General features: G+C 40.3%; 1 protein-coding gene across 2 annotated transcripts in view; it reads left to right on the plus strand.

Annotated features, from left to right (window-relative positions):
- OSMR (oncostatin M receptor) overlaps positions 1-25,741 on the plus strand; it is a 95,922-nt gene that overhangs the window by 63,603 nt on the left and 6,578 nt on the right. For both annotated transcript variants that reach the window (XM_004449887.4, XM_004449889.4), the window contains exons 11-15: positions 11,453-11,675; positions 19,546-19,731; positions 20,821-20,925; positions 22,473-22,646; positions 23,191-23,358. In XM_004449887.4, the coding sequence (XP_004449944.1) occupies positions 11,453-11,675; positions 19,546-19,731; positions 20,821-20,925; positions 22,473-22,646; positions 23,191-23,358 (856 nt within the window). The remainder of the gene's footprint in view (positions 1-11,452; positions 11,676-19,545; positions 19,732-20,820; positions 20,926-22,472; positions 22,647-23,190; positions 23,359-25,741) is intronic.

The following is a 25,741-nucleotide window of genomic DNA, read 5'->3' on the forward strand; positions in this document are numbered from 1 at the left end:
GATGAAACAATATTATTATAATTATACTATTAGCTATAGCCCATCCATAGTTTACAGTAGGATTCAGTTTGTGTTGTATAGACCTATGATTTTTCCTAATAATTTTATTCTAGTAACACTATGTACACTGTAAAAATATCTCCTTTTAACTATATTCAAGCATAAAATTTAGTGTTAATTACTTTCACATTGTTGTGCTGTCATCACCAACATCCATTACCAAAAGTTTTCCATCACCTCAAACAAACTCTGTACAATTTAATCATTAACTCTCTATTCTTATGCCCTCCCTAGTTCCTGGTAACCTGTATTCTAATTACTGACTCTATGAATTTGCTTATTCTAATTATTTCATATTGGTGAGATCATACAATATTCACTCTGGCTTATTTCACTCACTATGATGTCCAGAAGGTTCATCCATGGTTGTCACATGAATTGAACCTTTCTATAGTTTAAATAATATTCCATTGCTTGTATACACCACATTTTGTTTATCCATTCATTTGTTGACGGATACTTGGGCAGCTTCTGTCTTCTGGCAATTGTGAATAATGCCCCTATAAACATCGGTGGGAAAATACCTGTTTGAGTCCCTGCTTTCAGTTCTTTGGAATATATACCTAGAAGTGAATTTGCCAGATCATATGGTAATTCTCTACTTAACTTTCCGAGGAACCAAACTGTTTTCAACTGTAACTGTACCATTTTACAGTCCCACCAACAGTGAATAAGTGTTCCTGTTTCTCCAAAATCTTTCCAACACTTATTATTTTGTTTTTTTATTTGTCTTTTGCCCATTTTTAAATTGCGTTTATCTTTCAGTTATTGAGTTGTAGGAATTCTTTATTTATTATAGATATTAAACCCTTAATGGATAAATGGTTTCCAAAATATTTTCTCCCATTCTGTTTTATTTTCATGTTGAAGTTCTTTGATGCATAGAAGTTTTTAATGTTGACGAAGCTCATTTATCTATTTTTTCTTTTCTTGCTCATGCTTTGGGTGTAAAGTCTAAGGAATCATTGCCTAACACAAGGTCCTGAAGACTCTTCTCTTTGTTTTCTTCTATGAGTTTGATAGTTCTTGTTCTTATATTTAGGCCTTTGATCCATGTTGAGTTAATTTTTGCATATGGTGTGAGGTAGCAGTCCATCTCATTATTTGCATATGGATAACTGGTTTCCCCAGCACCATTTGTTGAAGTGACTATTCTTTACCCATTGATTGGACTGGGGACCCTTGTAAAAAATAAATTGACCATAGAAGTGAGGGTTAATTTCAGAACTCTTAATTCTATTCCACTGCTCTATATGACTACCTTGTGCCAGGAACATGCTGCTTTGACCACCGTAGCATTGTAGTAAGTTTTAAAATAGGAAAGTGTGAGTCCTACTTTCCATCTCTTATCTGTATTGTGGATGATTTCTTCAGCTCTATAGTCTACTTCCCTTTTCAGCTTTGTCTGTTAACTGCTTAAGTTGACTAATGGGTTTTTAGTTTCAGTGATTACGTTTTTCATTTCTAAAAGTTTTTTTCCCATACTGTTTTATGTTCTGCTGTATTCAAATTCCTTCTTTCATTTGCTTTATTATTCAACTCTCTGAATTTCTGGGGGTCTAATTCCCTATCCACTCCCAAAACTTTATTACATGTTTCTTACTTCTGCTTGCCATTGGTCATGCTGGATTATTAAGTAATTTTATATTATGAGTTCATCTTTATCAGTGCTTTAGCTGTGGGGACGGTGGTGAGTGTGTGTTCCTCCCATGTGGTTTTCTTCTGCCAGGTATTGTAGAGAGGTCACCACTCTAGTAGCTATTTATATGTTAATTTTTGGCTTGGGGGCTCCTGGATCCTCATGTGGCATTGATCCAGAATTGAGTTTCCAATGAGGGTAGTTTTGGGGGTTTTTTTCTCTCCTTACCGGTTTTGCCTGTACTCTGGTTTTGTTTTGTTTTTTTTCTACTCAGAGTCTAGACTTCAAGAGACAAGCTTCCATATCATCTCCATATGCTAGTTGAGAGATACTTTTCTATTCTACCCTTTTATTGTGCATTATATGGGGGGAGGCTGTGAGAGTCTCAGTTTCAGCTCTTTTCTTGACACAGTCTCAAAGTGTTTTACTTGATCACCATGTGCACATTAACACCCAATTCCCTAGATTAGTCAAAGTATAAGCAATCCCCACCAACCCAGGTTTAGTGGCCACATCGGTATACTCACTCAGTGCTCTTTTTTCCAGTTACCTCTTTGCTGGTCCTTCGGTATTTCAGTTATTTGGCGTGAACTTAGCTATTCATTTATGGGGATGTGTTTTATCTGGCAATTCTCCTCTTGGCTGGGCAGAAGTTAATTTCTATTGCTACCCCCAAACCAAATGATAGCTGAATGTTGACGTCAATGGCAGTGGAATGTTAGAGCCTCTGCAGATCTAGCCGAACTCTTAAGTGATAATGGATTGCACTGACCTTTTACATCATTCTAAAAAGAAATTATATAAGTGATCCATGATAACTTCTTGCGCCATAGTAGGTAACCCCTCCACATGAATGTCTCTATATCTGTTCAGCTTCTGACGTCTAACACCCCACCAACCTTTGTCAACCCACTTGGCTGCCATCCTGCTTTGGGCAGACTCCTAGATCCCACCCCTAACTTTTGCAGGGTCCAGGGCAAAAGGATAAATGGAGGACCACATTCTATACACAAAACTTATACTAATATTTAAATACCCATAATATTAATATTTAAAATTATGAATCAGGTTAAAAACCTGTAATGTAAGTATATTTTATCCTTGGCTTTGACTGATAATGATCAGGTTTTTATGAAAATGCCAGGTTTGTATCTGGAATTCTCAGATTCCTTGTGGCAATGCTGGTAGACTTAGCCCCAGTTAGAACCCACCCTGCTTTTTTTTTAATGCAGATTTTTAAAGATGTATTTACTTATTTATTTATTTCCCCCTCTCCCCCCACTCCCCCCCCTTGTTGTTTTTGCTGTCTGTGTCCATTTGCTGTGTGATTTTCTGTATCTGTTTCTCTTTTTGTCTTCTCTTTTTGTCTTTCTCCTCTAGGATTCACCGGGATTCAATCCTGGGGACCTCTGATGTGGAGAGAGGTTCCCTGTTAATTGCACCCCCTCAGTTTCTGATTTCTGCTGTGCTTCACCTTGACTCTCCCCTTTGTCTCTCTTTTGTTGCATCATTATCTTGCTGCGTGACTCACTTGCGCAGGCACTGGGCTGCCACACGGGCACTTGGCTCACCACACGGACACTTGGCTCACTGTACAGGGCACTCGACTTGCTATGCGGGCACTTCTTTGGGCACTCGGCTCACTGTGGTGTGGGCACCCAGCTCGCTGTGCGGCCACCCACATGGGCACTCGGCTCACCATGTGGACACTCGCTCCCTGCGCAGGCACTCAGCTTGCCACACAGGCACACTTTCTCTTCTTTTTTCACCAGGAGGTCCCAGGAATGGAACCTGGGTCCTCCCATATGGTAGGCGGAGGCCCTATCACTTGAGCCACATCCGCTTCCCCCACCCTGCTTCTCTTCCCACCTCCAGTTTAGTCCACTCCTCAAGGATCCCCGTGTACTCACAAATGGACACATCACTTTGAATGCTTAAGTTCTGCCCACATCCCATGCAGACATCCATTCTTGCCAGTACCCAGGTCCTGGGGTACACTGGCCAGTGGTATGGCCTGTCCTGGGAGAGGAAGCCAAGGAGCAGGCTTGGAAGTTGAGACTATTTAGGCAGGAATTCTAGGGCCTCTGAAATCTGGAGCATTGTCTAGAAAAGGAAACATAGACTCTGGTTATAGGGAAGAGTTTAGCTGATGATGGGGAGGAGAGGACAGGACTGCCATCTAAGGATGGTCCTGTTTCTTCTTGTAGGTCTTCTCCCCTTGGGCTATTCCGCAAGTCTTTTTATTTTTTTAATTCAGCAGTTTTACTGAGATATACTCACAGATCATACAATCTATCCAAAGTATATAATCAATGACTTTTAGTATAATCACAATGTTGTGCATTCATCATCACAAAAAATTTTAGAACTGTTTCATTACTACAAAAAGAAAAACCCCACACCCCTTAGCGTGCCTTCCCCAGCCCTATATAGCCACTAATCTGATTTCATCTTTTTTTTAAAGATTTATTTATTTTTTATTTATTTCTCTCCTCTTCCCCACCTCCTGCTGCCCCCCCCCCCCAGTTCTCTGCTCTCTGTGTCCATTCGCTGTGTATTCTTCTGTGTCCACTTGTATTCTTGTTAGTGGCACCAGAAATCTGTGTTTCTTTTTGTTGCATCATCTTGCTACGTCAGCTCTCCATGTGTGCAGCACCATTCCTGGGCAGGCTGCGCTTTTTTTTTCACTCTGGGCAGCTGTCCTTATGGGATGGATTCCTTGCATGTGGTGCTCCCCTACACAGGGGACACCCCTGCGTGGCACGACACTCCTTGCGTATATCAGCACTGCACGTGGGCCAACTCATCACACGGGTCAGAATTTGAACCTTGGACCTCCCATGTGGTAGGCAGATGCCCTATCTGTTGGGCCAAATCTGCTTCCCCTGATTTCATCTTTATAAATTGATTTATATTTACATTTTATATAAATGGAATCATATAATATTTTAAGCAATATATTTAGTTTATAGTGCACAATCATACAATATTTGCATTTTGTGTCTGACTCACTTCATTCAATATAATGTCCTCCAGGTTCATCCATGTTGTCATATGTTTCAACTTCATTTCTTCTTACAGCTGCATAATATTCCATCATGTGAATACATCACAGTTTGTTTATCCATTTATCAGTTGATGGACATCTGGGTTTTTTCCACCTATTGGCAATCGTGAATAATGCCTCTGTGAACACTAGTGTGCAGATATCTGTTTGTTTCTCTGCTCTCAGTTCTTCTGAGTATATACCCAGTAGTGGTATTACAGGGTCATATGGCAAATCTATATTCAAGTTCTAAAGGAACTGCCAAACAGTCCTCCACAGTGGCTATACCATTCTGCATTCGCACCAGTAGTGAATAAGTGTTCCTGTCTCTCCACATCCTCTTCAACACCTGTAGTTCTCTGTCTTTTTCATAGTGGCCATTATGATAGGTATGAAATGATATCTTGTAGTTTTGATTTGCATTTCCCTAGTCATTAATGATGTTGAACATTTTTTCATGTTTTTTTTTTCCTGTTTGTATTTGTTCTTTGGACAAATGTTTATTCAAGTCTTTAGCCCATTTTTTAAATTGGGTTGTTTGTGTTTTCATTGTTGAGGTGCAAAATCTCTATATATCATGGATATTAAATCCTTATTGGATACCTGATTTCCAAATATTTTCTCCCATTGTGTCAGCTATCTTTTCACCCTTTTGACAAAATCCTTTGAGGTGTAAAAGTATTTAATTTTGAAGAGGCCCCATTTATCTATTTTTTCTTTTGTGACACATGCTTTGGGTTAAGGTCTAAGAAACCACCATCTACCACAAGATTTTTAAGATGTTTGCTACATTTTCTTCTAGTAGTTTTATGGTCCTGGCTTTTACATTAGGTCTTTGATCCACTCTGAGTTGATTCTTATATAGGGAGTGAGATAAGGTCCTCTTTCATTCTTTTGGTTATAGATATCCAGTTCTCCGAGCACCATTTGCTGAAGAGAATGTTTTGTCCCTTTAACATGGACTTGATAGGTTTGTCAAAACCAGTTGACCATAGAGATGAGGGCTTATTTCTGGGTTCTTAATTCTATTCCACTTATCAATGTGTCTATCTTTATGCCAGTACCATGCTTTTTGACTACTGTAGCTTTGTAATATTTTTCAAGGTCAGGCAATAAAATTCCTCCCATGTTGTTCTTTTCTAGAATGCTTTTGGCTATTCAGGTGCACTTTCCCTTCCAAATAAATTTGCTAAGTGCCTTTTCTATTTCTGTAAAGTAGGCTGTTGGAATTTTGATTGGTATTGCATTGAATCTATAAATAAATTTGGGCAAGATTGACATCTTCACAGTATTTAGTCTTCCAATCCATGAACACAGAATGTCTTTCCATTTTTTTAGGTCTTTATTGATTTCTTTTAGTATTGTTTTGTAGTTTTCTGCATATGGGTCCTGTACTTTGGTTAAATTGATTCCTAGACTTTGAGTCTTTTTGTTGCTATTATAAATGTGATTTTTTTTTTCTAATTTTCCCCTTAGATTGTTCAGTACCAGTGTATAAAAACATTAATAACTTTTGTGTGTTTACCTTGCTTCCTGCCACTTTGCTGAACTTATTTATTAGCTCAAGTAGCTTTGTGGTAGACATTTCAGAATTTTCTAATATATGATCATGACATCTACAAATAGTGAGAGTTTTACTTCCTCTTTTCCTATATATATATTTTTTCTTGTCTAATTGCTATAGCTAGAACTTCTAGTACAATGTTGAATAACAGTGGTGACAGTGGGCATCCTTGTCTTGTTCCCAATCTTAGAGGGAAAGCTTTCAACCTTTCCACATTGAGTATGATGTTAACTGTGTGTTTTTAATATATTCCCTTTACCACATTGAGGAATTTTCCTTCTATTTCTATCTTTTAAAGTGTTTTTATGAAGAAAGTAGGCTGGATTCTGTTGAATGCCTTTTCTGCATCAGTTGAGATGATTATGTGTTTTTTTTTCCTTCAGTTTGTTAATGTGGTTTATTATGTTGATTAATTTTCTTATGATGAATCAGCCTTGCATACCAGGAATAAACCACACTTGATCATGTTGTATAAAAATTTTGATATGCTGTTGGATTCAGTTTACAGGTATTTTGTTGAGAATTTTTGAATCTATGTGTATTACAGAGAGAGATTGGACTGTAATTTTCTTTTCTTGTAGTGTCTTTATCTGGCATTGGTATTAGGGTGATGTTTGTTTCATAAAATGAGGTAGGTAATTTTCCCTCCTCTTCAACTCTTTGGAAGAGGTTAAACAGGATTGGTGTTTTTCTTCTTGAAATGCTTGGTAGACTTCACCTGTGAAGACGTCTTTGTTGGGAGATTTTTGGTGACAAATTCAGTCTCTTTAAACGTGATTGGTTTGCTAAATTCTTGTATTTCTTGTAGTGTCAGTGTAGGAATTCTTTCATTTTAACTAGGTTGTCTAGTTTGTTGGCATACAGTTCCTCATGATATCCTCTTATTTTTTTTTTCCAAATTCTACTCAATTTATTCATTTTTTAAAAAGATATTACATTAAAAAAATATGAGGTCCCCATTTGCCCCCACCACCCCCACTCCCCCACTCCCCCCCAATAACACTCTCCCCCATCATCATGTCACATCCATCGCATCTGGTGAGTACATCTCTGGGCATCGCTGCACCCCATGTCCCGTGTTCCACACCATAGCCCACACTTTCCCATGTTCCATCCAGTGGGCCATGGGAGGACATACAACATCTGGCAATTGTCCCTGGGACACTACCCAGGACAACTCCAAGTCCTGAGAATGCCTCCACATCTCTTCTCTTCCTCCCCTTCCCCGCACCCAGCAGCCACCATGACCATTTTTTCCACATCAATGCCACATTTTCTCAATTACTAACCACAATAGTTCATATGATATCCTCTTATGATATTTTTTATTTCTATGGGCTCAATCATAAACTCTCCTCTTGCATTTCTGATTGTATTTATTTGCATCTTCTCTCTTTTTTTCTTTGTTAGTCTAACTAGGAGTTTGGCAATTTTATTAACCTTCTCAAAGAACCAGCTTTTGATTTTTAAAATTTTCTTTACTGTTTTTTTTGTTCTCAGTTTCATTTATTTTTGCTGTAAACTTTATTATTTCTTTCCTTCTGCTTGCTTATGATTGGTTTGCTGTTCTATTTCTTCAGTTGTTCAGTTAGATCTTTGGTTTTTAGCTCTTTCTTCTTTTTTTATATAGGCATTCAGGGTTATAAATTTCCCTCTCGAGGCAGCCTTCTCTGTATCCCGTAAGTTTTGATATATTGTGTTCTCATTTTCATTCATCTCAACATATTTACTGATTTCACTTGCAATTTTTTCTTTGACCCATTGATTATTTAGGAGTGTGCTGTTTAGCCTCCATACATTGGTGAATTTCCCATCTATTATTTATTTCCACTTTCATTCCATTATGATCTGTGTAATTGTATAATTTCAATCTTTTTATATTTACTGAGAGCTTCATTGTCACCTAATATGTGGTCTATCCTGGAGAAAGATCCATGCATGGGCACTCAAGAAGAATGTATAACCCAATGTTTTGTATATGTCTTTTTTTTTTTTTTAAGATTTTATTTTTTCAAATTTATTTCTCTGCCCCTCCCCGCTCCCCGCCCCCTCCAGTTGTCGGCTCTCTGTGTCCATTCACTGTGTGTTCTTCTGTGTCCACTTGTATTCTTGTCAGTGGCACTCGGAATCTGTGTCTCGTTTTTTTATTGCGTCATCTTGCTGCATCAGCCCTCCATGTGTGCGGCGCCATTCCTGGGTAGGCTGCACTTTTTTGCGCTGGGTAGCTCTCCTTACAGGGTGCACTCCTTGCGCATGGGATTCCCCTACACAGGGGACAATCCTGCATGGCACGGCATGCCTTGTGTGCATCAGCGCTACACGTGGGCCAGCTCATCACATGGGTCAGGAGGCCCTGGGTTTGAACCTTGGGCCTCCCATGTGGTAGGTAGATGCCCTATCCGTTGGGCCAAATCCACTTCCCTGTGTATGTCCTTTAAGTCTAACTTGTTTATCGTATTGTTCAAGTTCTCTGTTGCCTTGTTGATCTTCTGTCTAGTTGTTCTATCTAATGATGTGAGTGGTGTGTTGAAGTCTCCAACAATTACCATAGAGATGTTCGTTTCTCCATTCAGTTTTGTCAGAGTTTGTCTCGTGTATTTTGGGGCACCCTGCTTAGATGCACAGATATTTAAGACTGTTTTATCTTCCTGGTAGACTGTCCCTTTTATTAATACATAATGGCCTTTATCTTTTAACTTTTTTGTATTTAAAGTCTGTTTTGTCTGATATTAGCATAGCTACCTCTGCTCTTTTTTGATTACTATTTGCATGGAGTATTTTTTTCCAGCCCTTTCACTTTCAGCTGGTTTGTATTCTTGAGTTTAAAGTTAGTCTCTTGTAAGCAGCATATGGATGGCTCATGTTTTTTTATCCATTCAGTCAGCCTCTATCTTTTGACTGGGAAGTTTAATCCAGTCACATTCAGTGATATTACTGTAAATGCATTTTTTACTTCTACCATTTTTTTCTTTGGTTTTCATGTGTCCTATCTTATTTTCATCTGCCTTTTCACTCTTTTGGTTATCCTTTGTGCTGTTCTTTCTTCTGTGTTCTCCTCCAAGCCTCTCTCTCCTGTCTTTTTCTTTCAGGCTCTAAGGCTTCCTTTAATATTTCCTGCAATGGTGAATTCTTTTTTACAAACTCTCTTAGTTAGTGTTTGGTTGTGAATATTTTAAACTCACCTTCATATTTGAAGGACATTTTGCTGGATAAAGAATTCTTGGCTGGTGGTTTTTCTCCTTTATTATCCTAATTACATCATACCACTGTATTCTTGCCTCCATGGTTTCTGATGGGAAAACTGCACCAAGTCTTACTGCATGTCCCTTGTATGTGATAGTGTTCTTCTCTCTTGCTGCTCGCAGAATTTTCTCTTTCTCTTTGATATTTGACATTTCTTTCTGATATTTGACATTCTCTTTAATATTTGGAGTAGGTCTGTTCATATTTATTCTGATTGGGGTACGCCGTGCTTCTTGGACATGTCAGTTCATTACTTTTACGAGTGTTTAAAATTTTTTCACCTATTATTTCCTCAAATAATCTTTCTGCCCCTTGTCCCTTCTCATCTCCTTATGGAACTCCCATAACACATATGTTGTTGCATTTTGTGTTTTCATGCAATTGCCTGAGCCCCTGCTAAGTTTTTTCCATTCTTTTCTCTTCAATTTCTGCTCTTCTGCCTCTGGTACCACTTATTCTTTCTTCCATCATTTCAAGTCTGCTGTTGTATGCCCTAATGTGTTTTTTATCTCACCTATCATGTCTTTCATTCCCATGAGCTCTTTTAGTTTTCTATTCACATTTTCAAGTTCTTCTTTGTGCTCATTCAATGTTTTCTTGATGTCATTTATCTCTTTAGCCGTATTGTCTTTCAACTCATTAATTTAACTTTGGAAATTTGTATACATCATGTTAACTTTTTGTCTCAAATCCTGTGTTTCTTTTGGGACTCTGATATATTCCTTTTCTTGGGCCTTGTCTTCTATTTCCTTAGTATGGCTTGTAATTTTTTGCTGCTGTCTACGCATCTGATTAAGATGGAAAGTTTATTCAGATGTTCAAATTCTCTTTTTTTCCTAGGGATTTAGTGGCAGTTGACTGTGTGTTATTGCTGTTCTTTGATTCTTGTTTCAACCTGACAGCCTTCTCAGTTCAGTTCCTGGTTGGAGTGTGTTCACTGCAAGATGGACCAGACCTGATCAATGTGATAGAGAATCCTGCCTGGAGGCTAAGAGCCTTGCAATTCAAACGTTCTTAGAGGCAGTTCTCCAACTTTCCCTGGCAGCCTCCTCCCTTTTCCTGGGTAGGAAATAATTCCACTCCCCTTTGCATCCTCAACAATCAGTCCTGGTTAGCAGAGAAGGAGATTGGGAGGGTCGATCTCTTTAGTCTCTTGCTGGTTCCCAACGCATACAGTGGTGTAGCCCCACCTGGCCTGAAAGGGCTCATGGGACACAGCAGACCAAATTTTTGGGTCAAAAGCTGAGTCAGCCTTATACTGTGTCCCTCTCTCTCCCCTTTCCAAAGGAGGTGGATCCCTAGGGCCCCCTATGTCTGTAGCAGCCACTGGCCAGAGGCCTGAGTATTCAAAAATGTCTTTAGTGTGGAGGAGAGTGCTGGCAGTAGCAGCTTTGGCTTTTCACTCAGTTTTGCTGTTGGAGTTCTTTTCCTTTGTCCCTCTCTCTTCTAGGCAATGTCTAGCCTTCCCCTGGTGTCCTAAACCCTAGAAGATTTTTTTCCAGCCTGTTTCTGCCTGACCTCAAGCTATTTTTCTGGGAGGGAAGAGGATCCTTATCTTTCCAGTTCACCATCCTCCTGGAAGCCCCCAGGTCCTTTTTTCTCAGCTAGAGAGTCTCTCCTTCTTTAATTCCTGGGATGGTTACCCTTCCTTTGATATGTTGGGCTCTGAGTATCTCATCCCCAATAACCCTCTTCTATACTCAACTGCCTATTTTTAGATTAGAATGCCTGATTATTTTCTTTATTAAACTGTTTGGATTTGCTGGTATATGTGTGTGTATGTTTCTATCTGAGGAAAACAGCTGAGAGATAAGAGGGATGAAAAAGGAATTATACAAACTCCTTTCAGAGTAAAATCCATTTTGAAATGATTATCAATATTTTCCTCCTTTTTTTTCAGCCATTATCCCAATTTCATGCCAATGGCAAGATTCTGTTCTATAACATAGCTATAGAAAATCTAGACAAAGCATCCAATTTAGATCTCCTCTCCATTCCTGCACCAGCAACTGACAAAGAAGTAACCCTTGCCCAGTATTCCTATCAGATTCACATCACAGCCAATAACAGTGTGGGCACTTCTCCTGCTTCCATCATTGTCATCCCTGGAGACCCTGAAAATGGTGAGCTTTGCTCTGTTTTGTTTTCATTCTCTAAGAAGATGTTGATGATGTCATTAGGTAGAGATGATACATTGGAAAGATGATAACTTGGGAAGACAAAGTCTAGCTGCCATACACTGTTAGTCATTCTCTTTGGGTTCAAACATGTCAACAAGCATTAGCGGGGATGATCCTCCTCAGGGTGGGAAGAATGAGATTTCAGCTGGTGCACATGCCATGCCTGCCCCTGGGATTCATCAGCATACTTGGTAAGTTATCCCAAATTTATTCAAGTAAAGGTAACACTGACAAACAGTCCTCACTGAGAACTGGGGTTGGTATTTAATTACTTTGTAGATTGTAGGAGATCATTTATTGTGTTGTAAATCACTTTGTTAGTCTTTCTTCTCCATAAAGGGCCCATTAACATTTCCAGTGATCACAATAATTGGCATCATCCTTCAAGAGGGGCTTAGCCAAAGTGTCAGAATAAAAGATGATAAATGGCTAATCTCTTGGCCTGTGAAATACCAAACAAGGTGGAAATGGCCTTACATTTAAGATCAGTAGTGATGTTAGTTTCCTTCTTAGGAGAGCTGTAAAAAGAAGCTGGATCAGTAACGGCCAACATTGAACGCAAGTTGCACATTCGGACCTAATGAAATTAGTATTTGGCATAATAAGGCCATTCCCTGAACCTTGCGATAATGTCGCCCTGCAATTAATGCTGTTGAAATTTTCAGACCCTGCATATGGGGTTATGGCTGGTTATATGGTACCTGTCATTCAAAGTAGGCTTAAATCTGGGGGGAGTGGACTGGATTTGAGGTGTTTTGTTTTGTCTTTTAAGAACTATCTAGGGAAGCGGATTTGGCCCAACGGATAGGGCATCTGCCTACCAAATGGGAGGTCCAATGTTCAAACCCTGGACCTCCTTGACCCATGTGGAGCTGGCCCATGCACAGTGCTGATGCACGCAAAGAGTGCTGTTCCACACAGGGGTGTCCCCCACATAGGGGAGCCCCACGTGCAAGGAGTGTACCCCGTAAGGAGAGCCACCAAGCGCAAAAAAGTGCAGCCTTCCCAGGAATAGTGCTGCACACACGGAGAGCTGATGCAGGAAGATGATGCAACAAAAAGAGACACAGATTCTGGGTGCCGCTGATAAGAATACAAGCAGACACAGAACACACAGCAAATGGACACAGAGAGTGGACAACTGGGGGGGGGAGCGGAGAAGGGGAGAGAAATAAATAAAAAATAAATCTTTAAAAAAAAGAAAAATTATCCAGTGCATCAAATGAGAAAAATAAATTGATCGTTTCAGAAGAGGAAAACTATGGAGTTACTTAGCTTACTTTTGCTTTGTGAAGAACTGTATTAGAGAAGGAAGTGAACAGGTGTATTCTGTTTCCATTAGGGTCATAACAGGAAAAATGGGCATTTTGTTCAGCCTGTGGGTGCCGGTAAACAAAAGAAAGACTGGAGGCCTAGTCCACAGCAGTCCTGCTGAGTGCTACTCTCTGATTTGGAGTCTTCTCTAATTGTGGGTTCCTATTCTACCTGCTGTCCCCATCCCCTGGCCCTCAGTCTGCCAGACCTTCCTTCCGAGGCCCTGTCCAGACTTCATTAAGTGATCCACATTTTTCAATCACCGATGTGGATAAAGTACTCTGTGCTATGAGAAAAACCAATAAGGTTAAGCCAATTCACACTAGGGTGTGAGTGACTGGGGAAAAGATCCTCTACTCCTTCCGTCTATCCTTACCCCTGAAAACCATATTTGCAGTTTCAAAGAAGCAGCTTGCTAACTGATAGGACTCTAATTTGGGGGTATATTTTAGTCCATGTGAATAAGTGAAGTGAAAAATATCAGCCTCAATATGAGATTTGTTTCTTTGTTAGGGAACAGCAGGGAAGCCATGTAGGTAGGAAGCACACTGCCTCTCTGGAGCCCTTCACCTTTTATCTAGAGCTGCACATTTCTTTAGGTGCACCCTGCCGGATAATAATTTGGTGCCCTACAAAATTCAGTAGCACCGTGTTTTCGCACTAGTGTTCTTTGGGTATTTGTTCAACTATAATTAGGATTGCCAGATAAAATAACTGGATACCCAGTTAAATCTGAATTGCAGATAAACAACAAATACGTATTTAGTATAAATATGGCCCAGGCAATATTTGCTTCTCATTGATTGGTGTTCTGAGCAGCTGCCTGTCAGGCCCACTGCTTGATCAGTAGAGCAGATCAAATTAGATCAGACCCAGGCTTGCTCAGATTAGAGCTTGGCCTCTTCTCTAATAACAGTCAGAGGCTGTGAAGTCTTAGGAAATGGGAGAAATTCTCATCCCTTAAAGCCTAGATGTGACCCTACCTGAAATCAGTAGAATTGGTAATCCATTGAGAACATATCACCTTGTTTCCAATTATTGAGCTTAGAAAAACTCCTTGGCTTATCAAATATGTTACAATGGTAGCCTTCCTCTTATGTTGTGTGCACAACCTTGCGTAATCCGATTTAGAGCATATCTGAATTTTTTCAGGATTTTTTCTCTGCCTCAATTCCTACCTCTAACATCTCAGAAGCACTATTTAGTTCAAAGGCAGACAACATTATTTTGGAGGAATTAAGCTACATTATTTATCCACTCAACATGAAACATATTTTTTGAAAGCAGGTTGGGTATTTGGCATGGTTCTGTAACTTTTTTTCAGTAAAGGGGCAGTTGCTAAATATATTAAGCTTTGCATCTCATAGTTTCTTTTAAATATTTTATATATTTTTTGTCTTACAACCCTTTAAAAACCTTAAAACCATTCTAAGCTTAAGAGACATGTGGAGTGAGTTGCTGTGCCATGTGTTGTGGCAGCACAGACTCAGGCAACTCAGAAGCTTTCAGCAAATGACCGCTTTAATATTTACACAGCACAAAGGGTCCAGAATAGCAGGGAAGAGATCCCATTGTGGCCATTCTCCCAGGGAGGCCAACTGCTCAGATCAGGGCCTGTGGATGGCAGCTCCTCATGCCTTGCTTCGTGCGGGGAATACATACAAATCTATGCTGTTCGAGTGTGATATTTATCCATCCTGGGGGAGGGGTGTCAGCCACTGAGAATTCCTGTCTTGATTAGCATCTGGGGCTGCTGGTTCCGGTTTCTAGGCTTAAGGTCTGGTTGGGCCTTTTTTTTTTTCAAATATACTTTTTAATTTTTTTTTTTTAAAGAAACTTAGATTACATAAATGTTATATGAAAAATATAGGGAATTCCATGTGCCCTGCTCCCTAGCCCTCCTCCCTTTTCCCACATCAACAACATCCTTCATTAGTGTGGTACATTTGTCACAACTGAAGAACACATCTTGGAGCATTGCCACTAAGCATAGATTATAGTTTACATTGTAGTTCACATTCTCCCCCCCCACATTTTTGTAAGTTATTGCAAGATATACAATGGTCTGTGTCTGTCATTGCACTGCCGTTCAGGACAATTTCCAAGTCCTGAAAACACCCCCAAATTATACCTATTTTTCCCTCTCCTACCCTCCGAACCTCCAGTGGCCACTGCCTCCACATCAATGATAAGAGTTCGTCCATTGCTAAGTTCACAATAAGTCTATACTAGAATACCAGTAAGGCTACTCTAGTCCATTATTCATTCCCTGATCCTGAGGATTCTGGGATGGTGATTCCCACTCCACCTTTCATTGAGAGGGGGCTTAAATCCCACGGGAGTAGGTGAATGGACCTATCTTGCTTGCAGTTGCAGACTCTCTCTGTTCCTTGAGATGGTTGTTGTCCATCATCATCTCCTTGTTAGTTTTCCTGGTTTGAGTCCAATGAACTGGGGAGTAGGTGTTGTAATTCTTTTGAGACTCAGGGCCCAAATGGTACATGAACAGCCCAAAGTTTAAGTCTCTTGGACATATACCTATCAACTCTAGTACTAACTATAGATTCAAATAGAAGGGGCAGAAGAGCCACATGTAGGGAAACCACAACTGAGTCTAACTGTGTCACACTGGGGAGCATAAATTTCAAAGTAGGGCCCACTGGCAGGGTGCCAAATTCCTGAGCTGTCTGCCCTGCCTATAGCATCTGGATGTCTTCAGAGTCCTTCAGGAGCCCCACTATTTGAGGGAATATTTACTTTGGCAGTCAATGAGATCCCTGAGACATGCGTAACCTCTGGAATGACCTCCTGACTCACTTTGAAATCTATTAGCCATTAAAATAATTTGTCTTTATCCTTTACCCTTTTTGGTCAAGGTCTTTTTCCAGTTGCATTGCTAGTTGGTGCTTGATAGTAATCCCTCGGTGCCAGGGAGGCTTATCACCGGGAGTCACATCCCATGCTGGGGGGAAGGTAATGCATTTATATGCTGAGTTTGTCATAGAGAAAGGTCACATTTGAACAACATGGAGGGTTTCAGGAGGTAATGCTTAGGCACCCTATTATACCGTGCTAAGTTTTAATTTCAAAAGTAAAAGTTCATAAGTACAGTCATCACAATCAAGGGCCTGTCAATGGTCCATCCTTCACTAGTCACTATTGCTGTACTCAGAGGATTCTTGTTGTCCCTTAGAGAATGTGGCAGAGCTTCCCAGGATGGGAATTCCACATTCCTTTGGTTATTCATGAATCTCCACCCACAGTGACAATGCTCCATGAACATTTGAACACATTCAGATGCCTTACAGGCATGCCCCAGGTGAACCTCCTGCCATGCATCCCCCATCTCTGACTCCCAGAACCGATGATCCTCCCCTGCCACAGCTGCAACCTTTCTGTGATCCAAAACTTCTTCAAAATTGAAGCAACAAAATAACCAAATACAATTAATAGGAAAATGATATAATAATGATAGTTTTAAAAATAACGAATAAAATACAATTTTTAAGAAGTTTGAAATGATAAAAAAATATGAAATTTTTAAAAATGTTTTTGACATTGTTTTTCATCACTGTAGATCTGTTGTCTTGTATGTACAGTTACCTTTTCTTCTGTTTATTCAACCAGTATCTTGTTCTTTTCATTTTTGTCTTCAAAGATGCTCTAGGTCACAGAAAAGTCGTGTACAGATTATAGGCAATTCCCATATATGCAACATCTTCCCCCTAATCCCCTTTCCCCCATCGATAATACTTTACAAGTGGATGGTACTTTTGTTAAAATTGATGCTCAAATATTGAAACATTGCTACTAACCATAGGCAGTGATTTTTTCTTTTTCTTTTTTCTCCCCTCTCTGCTTTTTTTCCTTTCTCTCTTTCTCCTGCCCCCCCCCCTTTTTCTTTTTTATATTAGTGCTGCAGACAACATTTCTTATTTGCTGTGCTTCCTCATCCTCAATTTTCTCTTTTCTGTGTTTACTGATTTTGGCTTCCAATGCTATCCCCTTTCTTTTACATCATTCTCTACTCCATCATTTATTGTTTCTCTTACGTTCCACCACTCTCTGTTTAGCCCCCAATATTTCTGACTTTTTATCTCTAATACCTCTAATCTGTTTTCTATCATTTATTCATTCTTTATGTTATTGTCCTCTCTTTTTCCCTCTTTCCTGATCACACCGACCTTTTAATACATGGTATATTCCTCCCCATATTCAGTTTAATATCTCATTATAGGTACTCCACTTTTTTAAGATTATAACTATACACAGCTTCCATGAGTTCTGTATCTATTCTCCTAGATATCATATGGTTCTTCTGCTAATATTCACTATCAATACTACTATTATAGTCTTCTTTTCTTACCTCTTTTGCTTTCTCTGGACCTAATATTTTCCTTCAAGGGAACAACAAGGAAATAGAATAAGAAGAAAAAAGTGACAAAGAGAAGACTTAACACGTACACAAAAAAAACAACAACTAATTAAACCCCAAGGCTAGAATAAGAACAAAATAAACAGAATAAATGCAACAAGATAAAATGATGACCAGAGAGCAATAAAAAAACTACAGACCATACCAGTAATCAGGAAAACATGGCCCAATACAATGAACAAACTGAAAACCAGGAAGTGGAATACCAAACAAGTAATTAAAGCTCTCAAAACATGTATCATGGACCAATTCAATTAAGTGAAGGAAGAGATTAAGCATATTAAGAAAACACTTGGAGAGCATACAGAAGAAATTGTGATCATTCACAAAAAGATCACAGAGATGATGGGGATCAATAGCACAATCCGAGAAATCGAAAATACACTCTCAGTGAATAAGAGCAGATTTGAAGAGGCAGAGGAAAGAATTAGTGATGTGGAAGACAGTACATCTGAAATCAAACAGATAGTAGAATTAATCGATAAAAAGATAGAAAAAATCCAGCAGGGACTTAGGGACCTGAATGACAATGCAAAATGCACAAACATACACATTATAGGCATCCCAGAAGGAGAAGAGAAGGGAAAGGGGACAAAAGGGGTATTGGAAGAAATAATGGCTGAAAATGTCCCAAACCTATTGATGGTTTGCATTTTGGACCATACAATTTTATAGATTTTTTTTTTGAAGATTTATTTTTTTTATCTCTCCCCTTTCTCCCTCCCCTCTCCCCCCATTGTTTGCTCTCTGTGTCCATTCACTGTGTGTGTTCTGTGTCTTCTTGGATTCTTGTCAGCAGCACTGGGAATCTGTGTCTCTTTGTTGCGTCATCTTGCTGTGTCAGCTTTCCATGTGTGCAGCACCACTCCTGGGCAGGCTGCACTTTTTTTTTGCATGGGGCAGCTCTCCTTATGGGGCGCACTCCTTGCATGCATCAGCACTGAACATGGGCCAACTCACCACACAGGTCAGGAGGCTCTGGGATTGAACCCTGGATCTCCCATGTGGTAAGGGGATGCCCTATCAGTTGAACCAAATCCGCTTCCCACTTTTTGGTTTTTATGAAGTTTGACATGGTTTGTAACCATCCTTGCAAGATCATGTAGAACAAGTCTATCACCACAAAAATGTCCCATATTCCATCCATTCTCTTTTTCCCTCCCCTTCCCCTTGGGACCCATGGGAACCACCAAGATTAACTAATTGAAGGACAAGATTCATAGTTACTTGCAACAACATTGAGGGCTTGACATACTGCCTGCCCTCCCTTATTAAGCACTGCTTATGCTCTCAAGAGACTCCCACCCCTCTAATTGAGATCATAGCAGGACTCCCCAGGATAGGAACTCCCACTTATTGTGTGTGTCTCCACCCACTGATACAACACACTATGACAAGTTGAACACTACACACTTCCTAGAAGCCTGCCCCAGGTGTGTCCTGTCCTGCATGTCCTCACATCCAACATCCTAAACCAGTAACCCTGCCCTGCCATTTTTGCCAAAAGAACATTGCCAGTGTTGAAGTTTCAGCTACATACCCACAAATTGCCAGAGTTCATCTGCTCCCTTCCCTGACCTTCCCCCCAATTCCATGGACAGTGCAACCCCCCCAACCCTACCCCCTTCACAGGGCAGCACTGCCCAACCCAGTAGCCTCACTGCACCACCATCATTTGGTTGGGCCTTTTTATTAGACTCAATGATTCTCCCAGGATGTGGAATGGAAACAGCACAATAGAAGAGGAGGAGGGGGTAGGTAAGAACTGGGCAATGGCCACTAAGCCTGTGTCTGTGACTTAGGGTTTGTCATAGAAAAACTGTATCAGAGGCTGGTTTGTCCCACAGGCTGTAGTTTGGCAACCCCTCAGAAGGTTGGGATGAGGGGCATTCGAAGGCCAGCTGTGAGTTTAGGCTGGAAAGTGAGAAGTATGGAGACTCCTGTGGCCACTGAGGTGGTAGGAAGCTTACCTGTTAGACACAGTGGATGCTCCAGCTTCTTTTCTTCAAGCATTCTTAAAATATTTTAATTAATTAAACCTGAAGCATTGTTCTATTTGTTTAGATACAGAAGAGGTCAAAGTAGAAAGAGTTAAAGGCACAGAGGATGGATTCTCTATGTCTTGGAAACCTCAATCTGGAGATGCCCTGGGTTATGTTGTGGAGTGGTGTGATCATCCCAAGGACCTGCTCTGTGGTCTCCAGTGGAAAAAACTGGGTGCCAATACCACAAGTACAGTCATTAGCTCAGGTGAGAAAATTCTCCATGTTACTGTCTTGTTGTATCCAATCTGCAGCTAGGTTTATTAGGCTTTCTAGACCACCTAGGATTCAACTAGGATTTACAGACCACCTTACCTATGCTTTGACTTTGCTGATAATTCTGAATGACAAATCCAGCATGGGTGATAGGCATTGATATTTTATAATGTTGTGCTCTAAGGGTTGGCATTTAAATCTACTTTCACAGAGAGCATCTGGACCTGAGGCCAGCACTGGTTTTCCATGGCTTTGTTCCTCTAAATCAGTGAGCTCAAATGAAGGGCAAAGGAACGATATGTAGCAGTCATCCAGAGAGCTTTTATGAAAACAGAAGTGGATTGACTTCCTGGGAGGTGTTCAGGACATAGAATTGAAGGGAGTCCGTCATCAACCCCTTCATTTTCAATACAACATATAGACCTTGAACTCTAACCTCCCACACTGGATTTGTATTTTGAAGATTGCTAGTTTAGCAAAGGCAAAGGAATCCAGGTTTGTGGCTTGAGCTGGGTAGGGGATTGAAAGGAGTGTTGGTGTTGCCATCTAGTGGCCCACGATAAGCAGTGTGGGAATTGTCAGCATCTTAAGGGTGACAGAGGCCCCTGGAGGGCATTAGATCACCATGGTGAGCAAGGAGACGAGAGCTTGGCAGAGTCCTTGGCAAGAGCCGTTTCCATGGAATGATGGTACCGGAAGCAAAATGCAGCAGCAGAGGTGAAGGCAGGGAGTGAGGAAGTAGCAGCAAGCTTTCAACAAGACTGCTTTGTAAGCAACTGGAGGAGCATTTGGAATCAAAGGAGGGTTTTAAATGATTTTACGTGTCTGGCCTAATTCCTAGCTTCCTGTGCCTGGGTAAGGACATTTGGGAGCTCCGGCTGACGTAGATGACAGTCCCTGCAGCTTGGTGAGAGACAATGCTGTCAGGTCTTGGCAAGAGGACTCCAAGGCTTAACTGAAGTGGGGAAGATGGTGGGGCGAAGTGCAAAACCCCTGAGGATGAAATTATTTATGAAATTATTCATAAATAAAGAATATGTCATTCTGGATAATTGAAAATCAGTTGACTTTTCTTCTCTAGATGCTTTTAGACCAGGGGTCAGATACTGCTTCAGAATTTATGGCATATCTACAAGAAGGATTACTTATTTATTAGAGAAAAAAACAGGATACTCCCAGGAACAGGGTAAGTTTAAAGCATTTAATGTGTCCGTTTGCAGGCTTGTTCAGAACAATCCACAGACTGCTTCCTAGCTTTGGGTAAGGAAGATTTCAACACCTTACCAAATTTTCAGTATCCCCATTTCTTCCAGTAATTGCTTTTTTATTACTTTTAAATCATATAAACATAAAACATTTTTATTGAAGATAATTTATAAAATGTTGTGCAAATGAAAACAAAGTCATTGCTAATTTTACCACCCAAAGGCAAGTATCCAGAGTTAATATTTTATCTATATCCAGGTAATCCTTTCTTGGTGTATACATATACACATTAAAAATAAAAATGGGATCTTATAAAATAATCTAGTCTCTGTTTATAAACTCCTTTTTTGACTCATGTCATTAAACATTACTTAACCATATCATTTTTATGATTACAAAGTGTCCCACTGTATGCCTATGTGAAATCACTTGTTGGATATTTAAGATGATAATGGTATTTTCAACTATAACCTATCAAATTCATTTTTCAGGTATCTTGCAATCCCAAATGCTGAGTCTCTCTTCCCATGCCTAATCTCTGATGTGTTATTTGAATCCCCACCATTTCAGCTAAATTTTTGTCCCTATCCATGATTATTTTCTTTTAATAGTAAAGTTCTAGAGGTGGAAAACTTGAGTCAAAGGGCTTGCACTTTTAAAATATTTTTTTTCATTTCTTTTACCGTTTTTAAGATGTTTAGTGTATTTTGTGAAATTGCCCACTAGAGATTTCCCATCTCACCATCAGTGTAGGGATTTTTGATCCTCCTATGTGGTTTCTTCTTAAATGTCTTTGGCCTGATTTCTTCTTAACTGTCTTTGGCCTGTAGGGTTTCAAGCCCAATGAAAGTTGTGTGGTTGCACCTTTGATTGCCTCACATTAATCATACTAATCGTGGAAGTTCTTTTGGTGGGATCTGGCCCGGACTTAACAGTTAGCACTTTCCAAGGCAGACAACAGCTGTGTGTTTTGTGTGTGTGCATAGACTCGAGTGTGCAAAGTTGGTGTGGTGAAATAACCTCAGGGAGCTTATTTCAATAAATGCTACTGGATCTTTTCAGTGAGCTTTGGATAACTTTGCATTGCCACAACCTGAGAGCTAGAGTTCTTCAGTTTCTCCCTTGCCTCTCTGAAAATCCTCCTTTTCTTCCTTTCTTCTTCATTTCATTAGGTTCTTTGGTTGGGTCTTCTCTCAAGTGGTGCTGAAAATTCAAGAACAGAATTAGCTCTAAGACTTTAGTCCCTTCTTTGTTGTATGACTTTGTGCGAGGTACTTAGTCTCTGAGCATCCATTCCTTCATCTGTGAAAGGCAAGGCTTGAACAAGAAGATGGCCAAAGTCCTTTCCAGCTCTCACAAATATGTCACGGCTTACATCCTCCAGATGGAAAGATAAAATTCCTTATTTTGGCACAAGCTCATATGGCTAATGGAGTCAACTGTGGTTCCACTTTTAGTTTATATGAATGTTCTGACAATATCTTCCAAAAACTGCCTTTTTTTTCTTATCCTGACTTCATTTCCTAGCTCCTTCAGACAGCCCTTCTGTGCTCGTCAGTAACTTGACATCCCACTCCTTCACTCTGAGTTGGAAGAATTATTCTACTGAATCCCAACATGGTTTCATAAGAGGGTACCATGTCCATCTGAAATTCAAGGTGGGAGAGTGCAGCACAGGATTTGAAAAGGTCCATAATCCAGGTAACATTTGGTGTTTTTTGATTACGTTTTCATGATCACTATTGGAAATAATTTTAAAATGCTGCCATTTCTGATGGTAGCCAGGCCAAATTCTATTATTGCATGATCTTAGGAACAAAGGGCATTTCTAAATAGGAGCCTGTATTTTAACTTACTTAAAAATCAATGTGGCCTGGTATTTTTAGAAGCACTTGGCGCTCCATCAGCTCCTTAAGAAAGCCACCACTTGTGAAAATTTCTTGCTAATCCCTTTTACTTGTTTCTTTGACTTTGTTAAATGTTAAAATCTATTTTCAAATCTCTTGCCAGCTCTTATTGATGAGCTGTTTTGATTACCAACATCCTTGTATAAATAGATATTTTGCTCCTCCTGTCATCTCCTGAAAATTTTCTTAGTGTCGCCAGTGTTATGAAATTATGATTTAATTTTTGGCTGGTTTAAATATATTGACAATGCTGAGTCAACAGGAATATCAGTGCTCAACTTTCTGAAACGAGCTCTGTCACGCTCCTCATTTTTTTAATATATTTTTTTAATTCACAGATGATTCAGTATTTTGCAAATACAAAATTGAAAACCCAGAACAAAAGATATTCACTGTGGAAAACCTACAGCCAATGTCCTACTATGAGTTTTTCGTCACTTCATACACAAGTGTCGGAGATAGTCCCAGCGGTCCTTTGTTGAAGGTCAGAACTCCAGACAGCTACTGTGAGTTTTTCCAAATTAAACTTCTCCTTAGGGCTTCCAGGAACCTAACAGACACAAACCTTGACTTAGGCTTATCTACAACAGGAATTTTTAAACTTTTTTCTTCTCTCAACCTCTCAACTTCTCTTTCACTCTCTTTCTCCTCTCCCTTTTAAAGTGAAACCCTTTGTTTCACAAAAAATATTACATAGAGACCTACTACATAAAAGAGATGTGGTGGCGGACTTGGCCCAGTGGTTAGGGTGTCCGTGTACCACATAGGAGGTCCGCAGTTCAAACCCCGGGCCTCCTTGACCTGTGTGGAGCTGTCCCATGCGCAGTGCTGATGCGCGCAAGGAGTGCCATGCCACGCAGGAGTGTCCCCCGCATAGGGGAGCCCCACGCTCAAGGAGTGCGCCTCATAAGGAGAGCCACCCAGCGCGAAAGAAAGTACAGCCTGCCAAGGGATGGCACCGCCCACAGGGAGAGCTGACACAACAAGATGACGCAGCACAAAGAAACACAGATTCCCATGCCGCTGACACAACAGAAGCGAACAGAGAAGATGCAGCAAATGGACACAGAACGGACAGGGTGTGGGGGGGGAGGGGAGAGAAATAAATAAATACATTTTTTAAAAATTAATAAATAAAATAAAACAGATGTGGAGCTAATATGACTGAATCACAGGCCCCTGAGGCGATTCTCTAGAGTTCAGTCTCAGAATAGGTTGAGCATCATGGATAGCATTTTTTTTAGTGTTGACTTCTGAAGAGCCACAGAGCTTGTCTAGAGAAGGGTAGTGGTGTTTTCCTCAGCAGAGTTGCCCTGATCATCCAATCTTCTCAACTAGGTCCACTCAGTGACTCTCTAATAGCTTCCTGATTTTCCCAGCTTTGCAGGGCAATTAAAGGTGTTGGGTTGGAGAAGAATGGGGCAAAGGCAGGGCAGGGGCTGGGCTGGAATAGCTGGAGTTTGTGTACAAACTCTGTGTTTGCAAATTTGATGGGGGAAAGGGTGAGATGGGGGGGTAGGTATTTTCAGAATAAATTTGACTTAAAAGATAGAGAAAGAAGAACAGAAGGGAGAAGAATAGCAGGAACTGGTTAATGGCAAAAATTATTCTCATGACAAATCCAGGCACCCAGCAAACAGGAAGGTGGCAGAAGAAAGTAGCTACTGGTGGTGGAGGGAGGAGAAAAGAACAGCCCCAATGAGGGACTCACAGAAGTTCCACAATGGACAGGACTCTAGATGATGCTCCTCTTTGAAAAACAAATAGGGGGAACAGATGTAGCTGAAGCAGTTGGGTGCCCTCTTTCCACATGGGAGGCCCCAGGTTCAGTTCTCCGTGCCTCCTAAAGAAGATAGGCAGACACAATGAGCAGATGCAACAAGCAGGGAGAATATATGTATCAAGCAGTTGGGCACCCATCTCGCACACAGGAGGTCCTGGGTTCAGTTCCCAGTGCCTCCTAAGAAGAGAAGAAACAACGAGCAGAGACAACAAGCAGAGACAATGAGCAGACAACAAGCAGAGAGATGAGGGAGCCATCTGGGGTGGGGGTGGAGAATAAGCTGAACAGCCTTGCCTGAAGTTATCACATGGCAGAGTCAGGTGGGGCTGCAGGGATGGGGTGGGTCCATTTGGAGGTTCTGCTGCCCCTGGAGGGTCCTGAGCAGCAATCAGGACCCACTCAACCACAAGGGCAGGTTACGGTGCTTCTGGCTTAGTGGGCTGAAACATGATCCCAGGTCTCCAAACCAAAGGACAGAGGTCCCACAGTCACATTAAGATTTGAGCCAATGATTTACATTATGTGAACACTCTTGTCATTTGGAGTTAATTTATTTTTAGGCTATTTTTCTTTCAACTTTGTAGTTTACTTGGCTGGTAAATATTCATATGTATATGCATACACAGCCCTGCTTATGCGCACGCGCGCACACACACACAAATATCAATTATCTTTATCTTAGGTCTATTTTCTAGGTTTCATTTATCTCTCTTTTTCACATTAAACCTCATTAGACTTGGCTTGTGGCTTTACTGATTATTATCAGAAAAAAAAAAACAGAAATACAGCTTTAGTGACAGAAACCTTACTTGGTTTCTTAATGGAGAGAATATTATGTGACAAGCATCCATTTAGCTGTACATCAGATCTCACTGAATGGGAATAAGAAATACTGGCTTGTGCTAATTGAGGCTGGGGTGATTAAACAATAAAAAGGAATAGAAATGCAAACTTTTATAGCACTGAAATGGAAAAATTATGCATAAATGTTCATTCTCAGTACCTTTAAAAATAATCTTTTACATTGGTTTTAGCTTTTTTCCCAGGCTTGCTCTCAAATACATTATAAATCCATAATTTTGCCAAATTTTAAAAGCAATTGTAGT

Source organism: Dasypus novemcinctus, chromosome 2 (genome assembly GCF_030445035.2).
Source record: "Dasypus novemcinctus isolate mDasNov1 chromosome 2, mDasNov1.1.hap2, whole genome shotgun sequence".
NCBI lineage: Eukaryota > Metazoa > Chordata > Mammalia > Cingulata > Dasypodidae > Dasypus > Dasypus novemcinctus.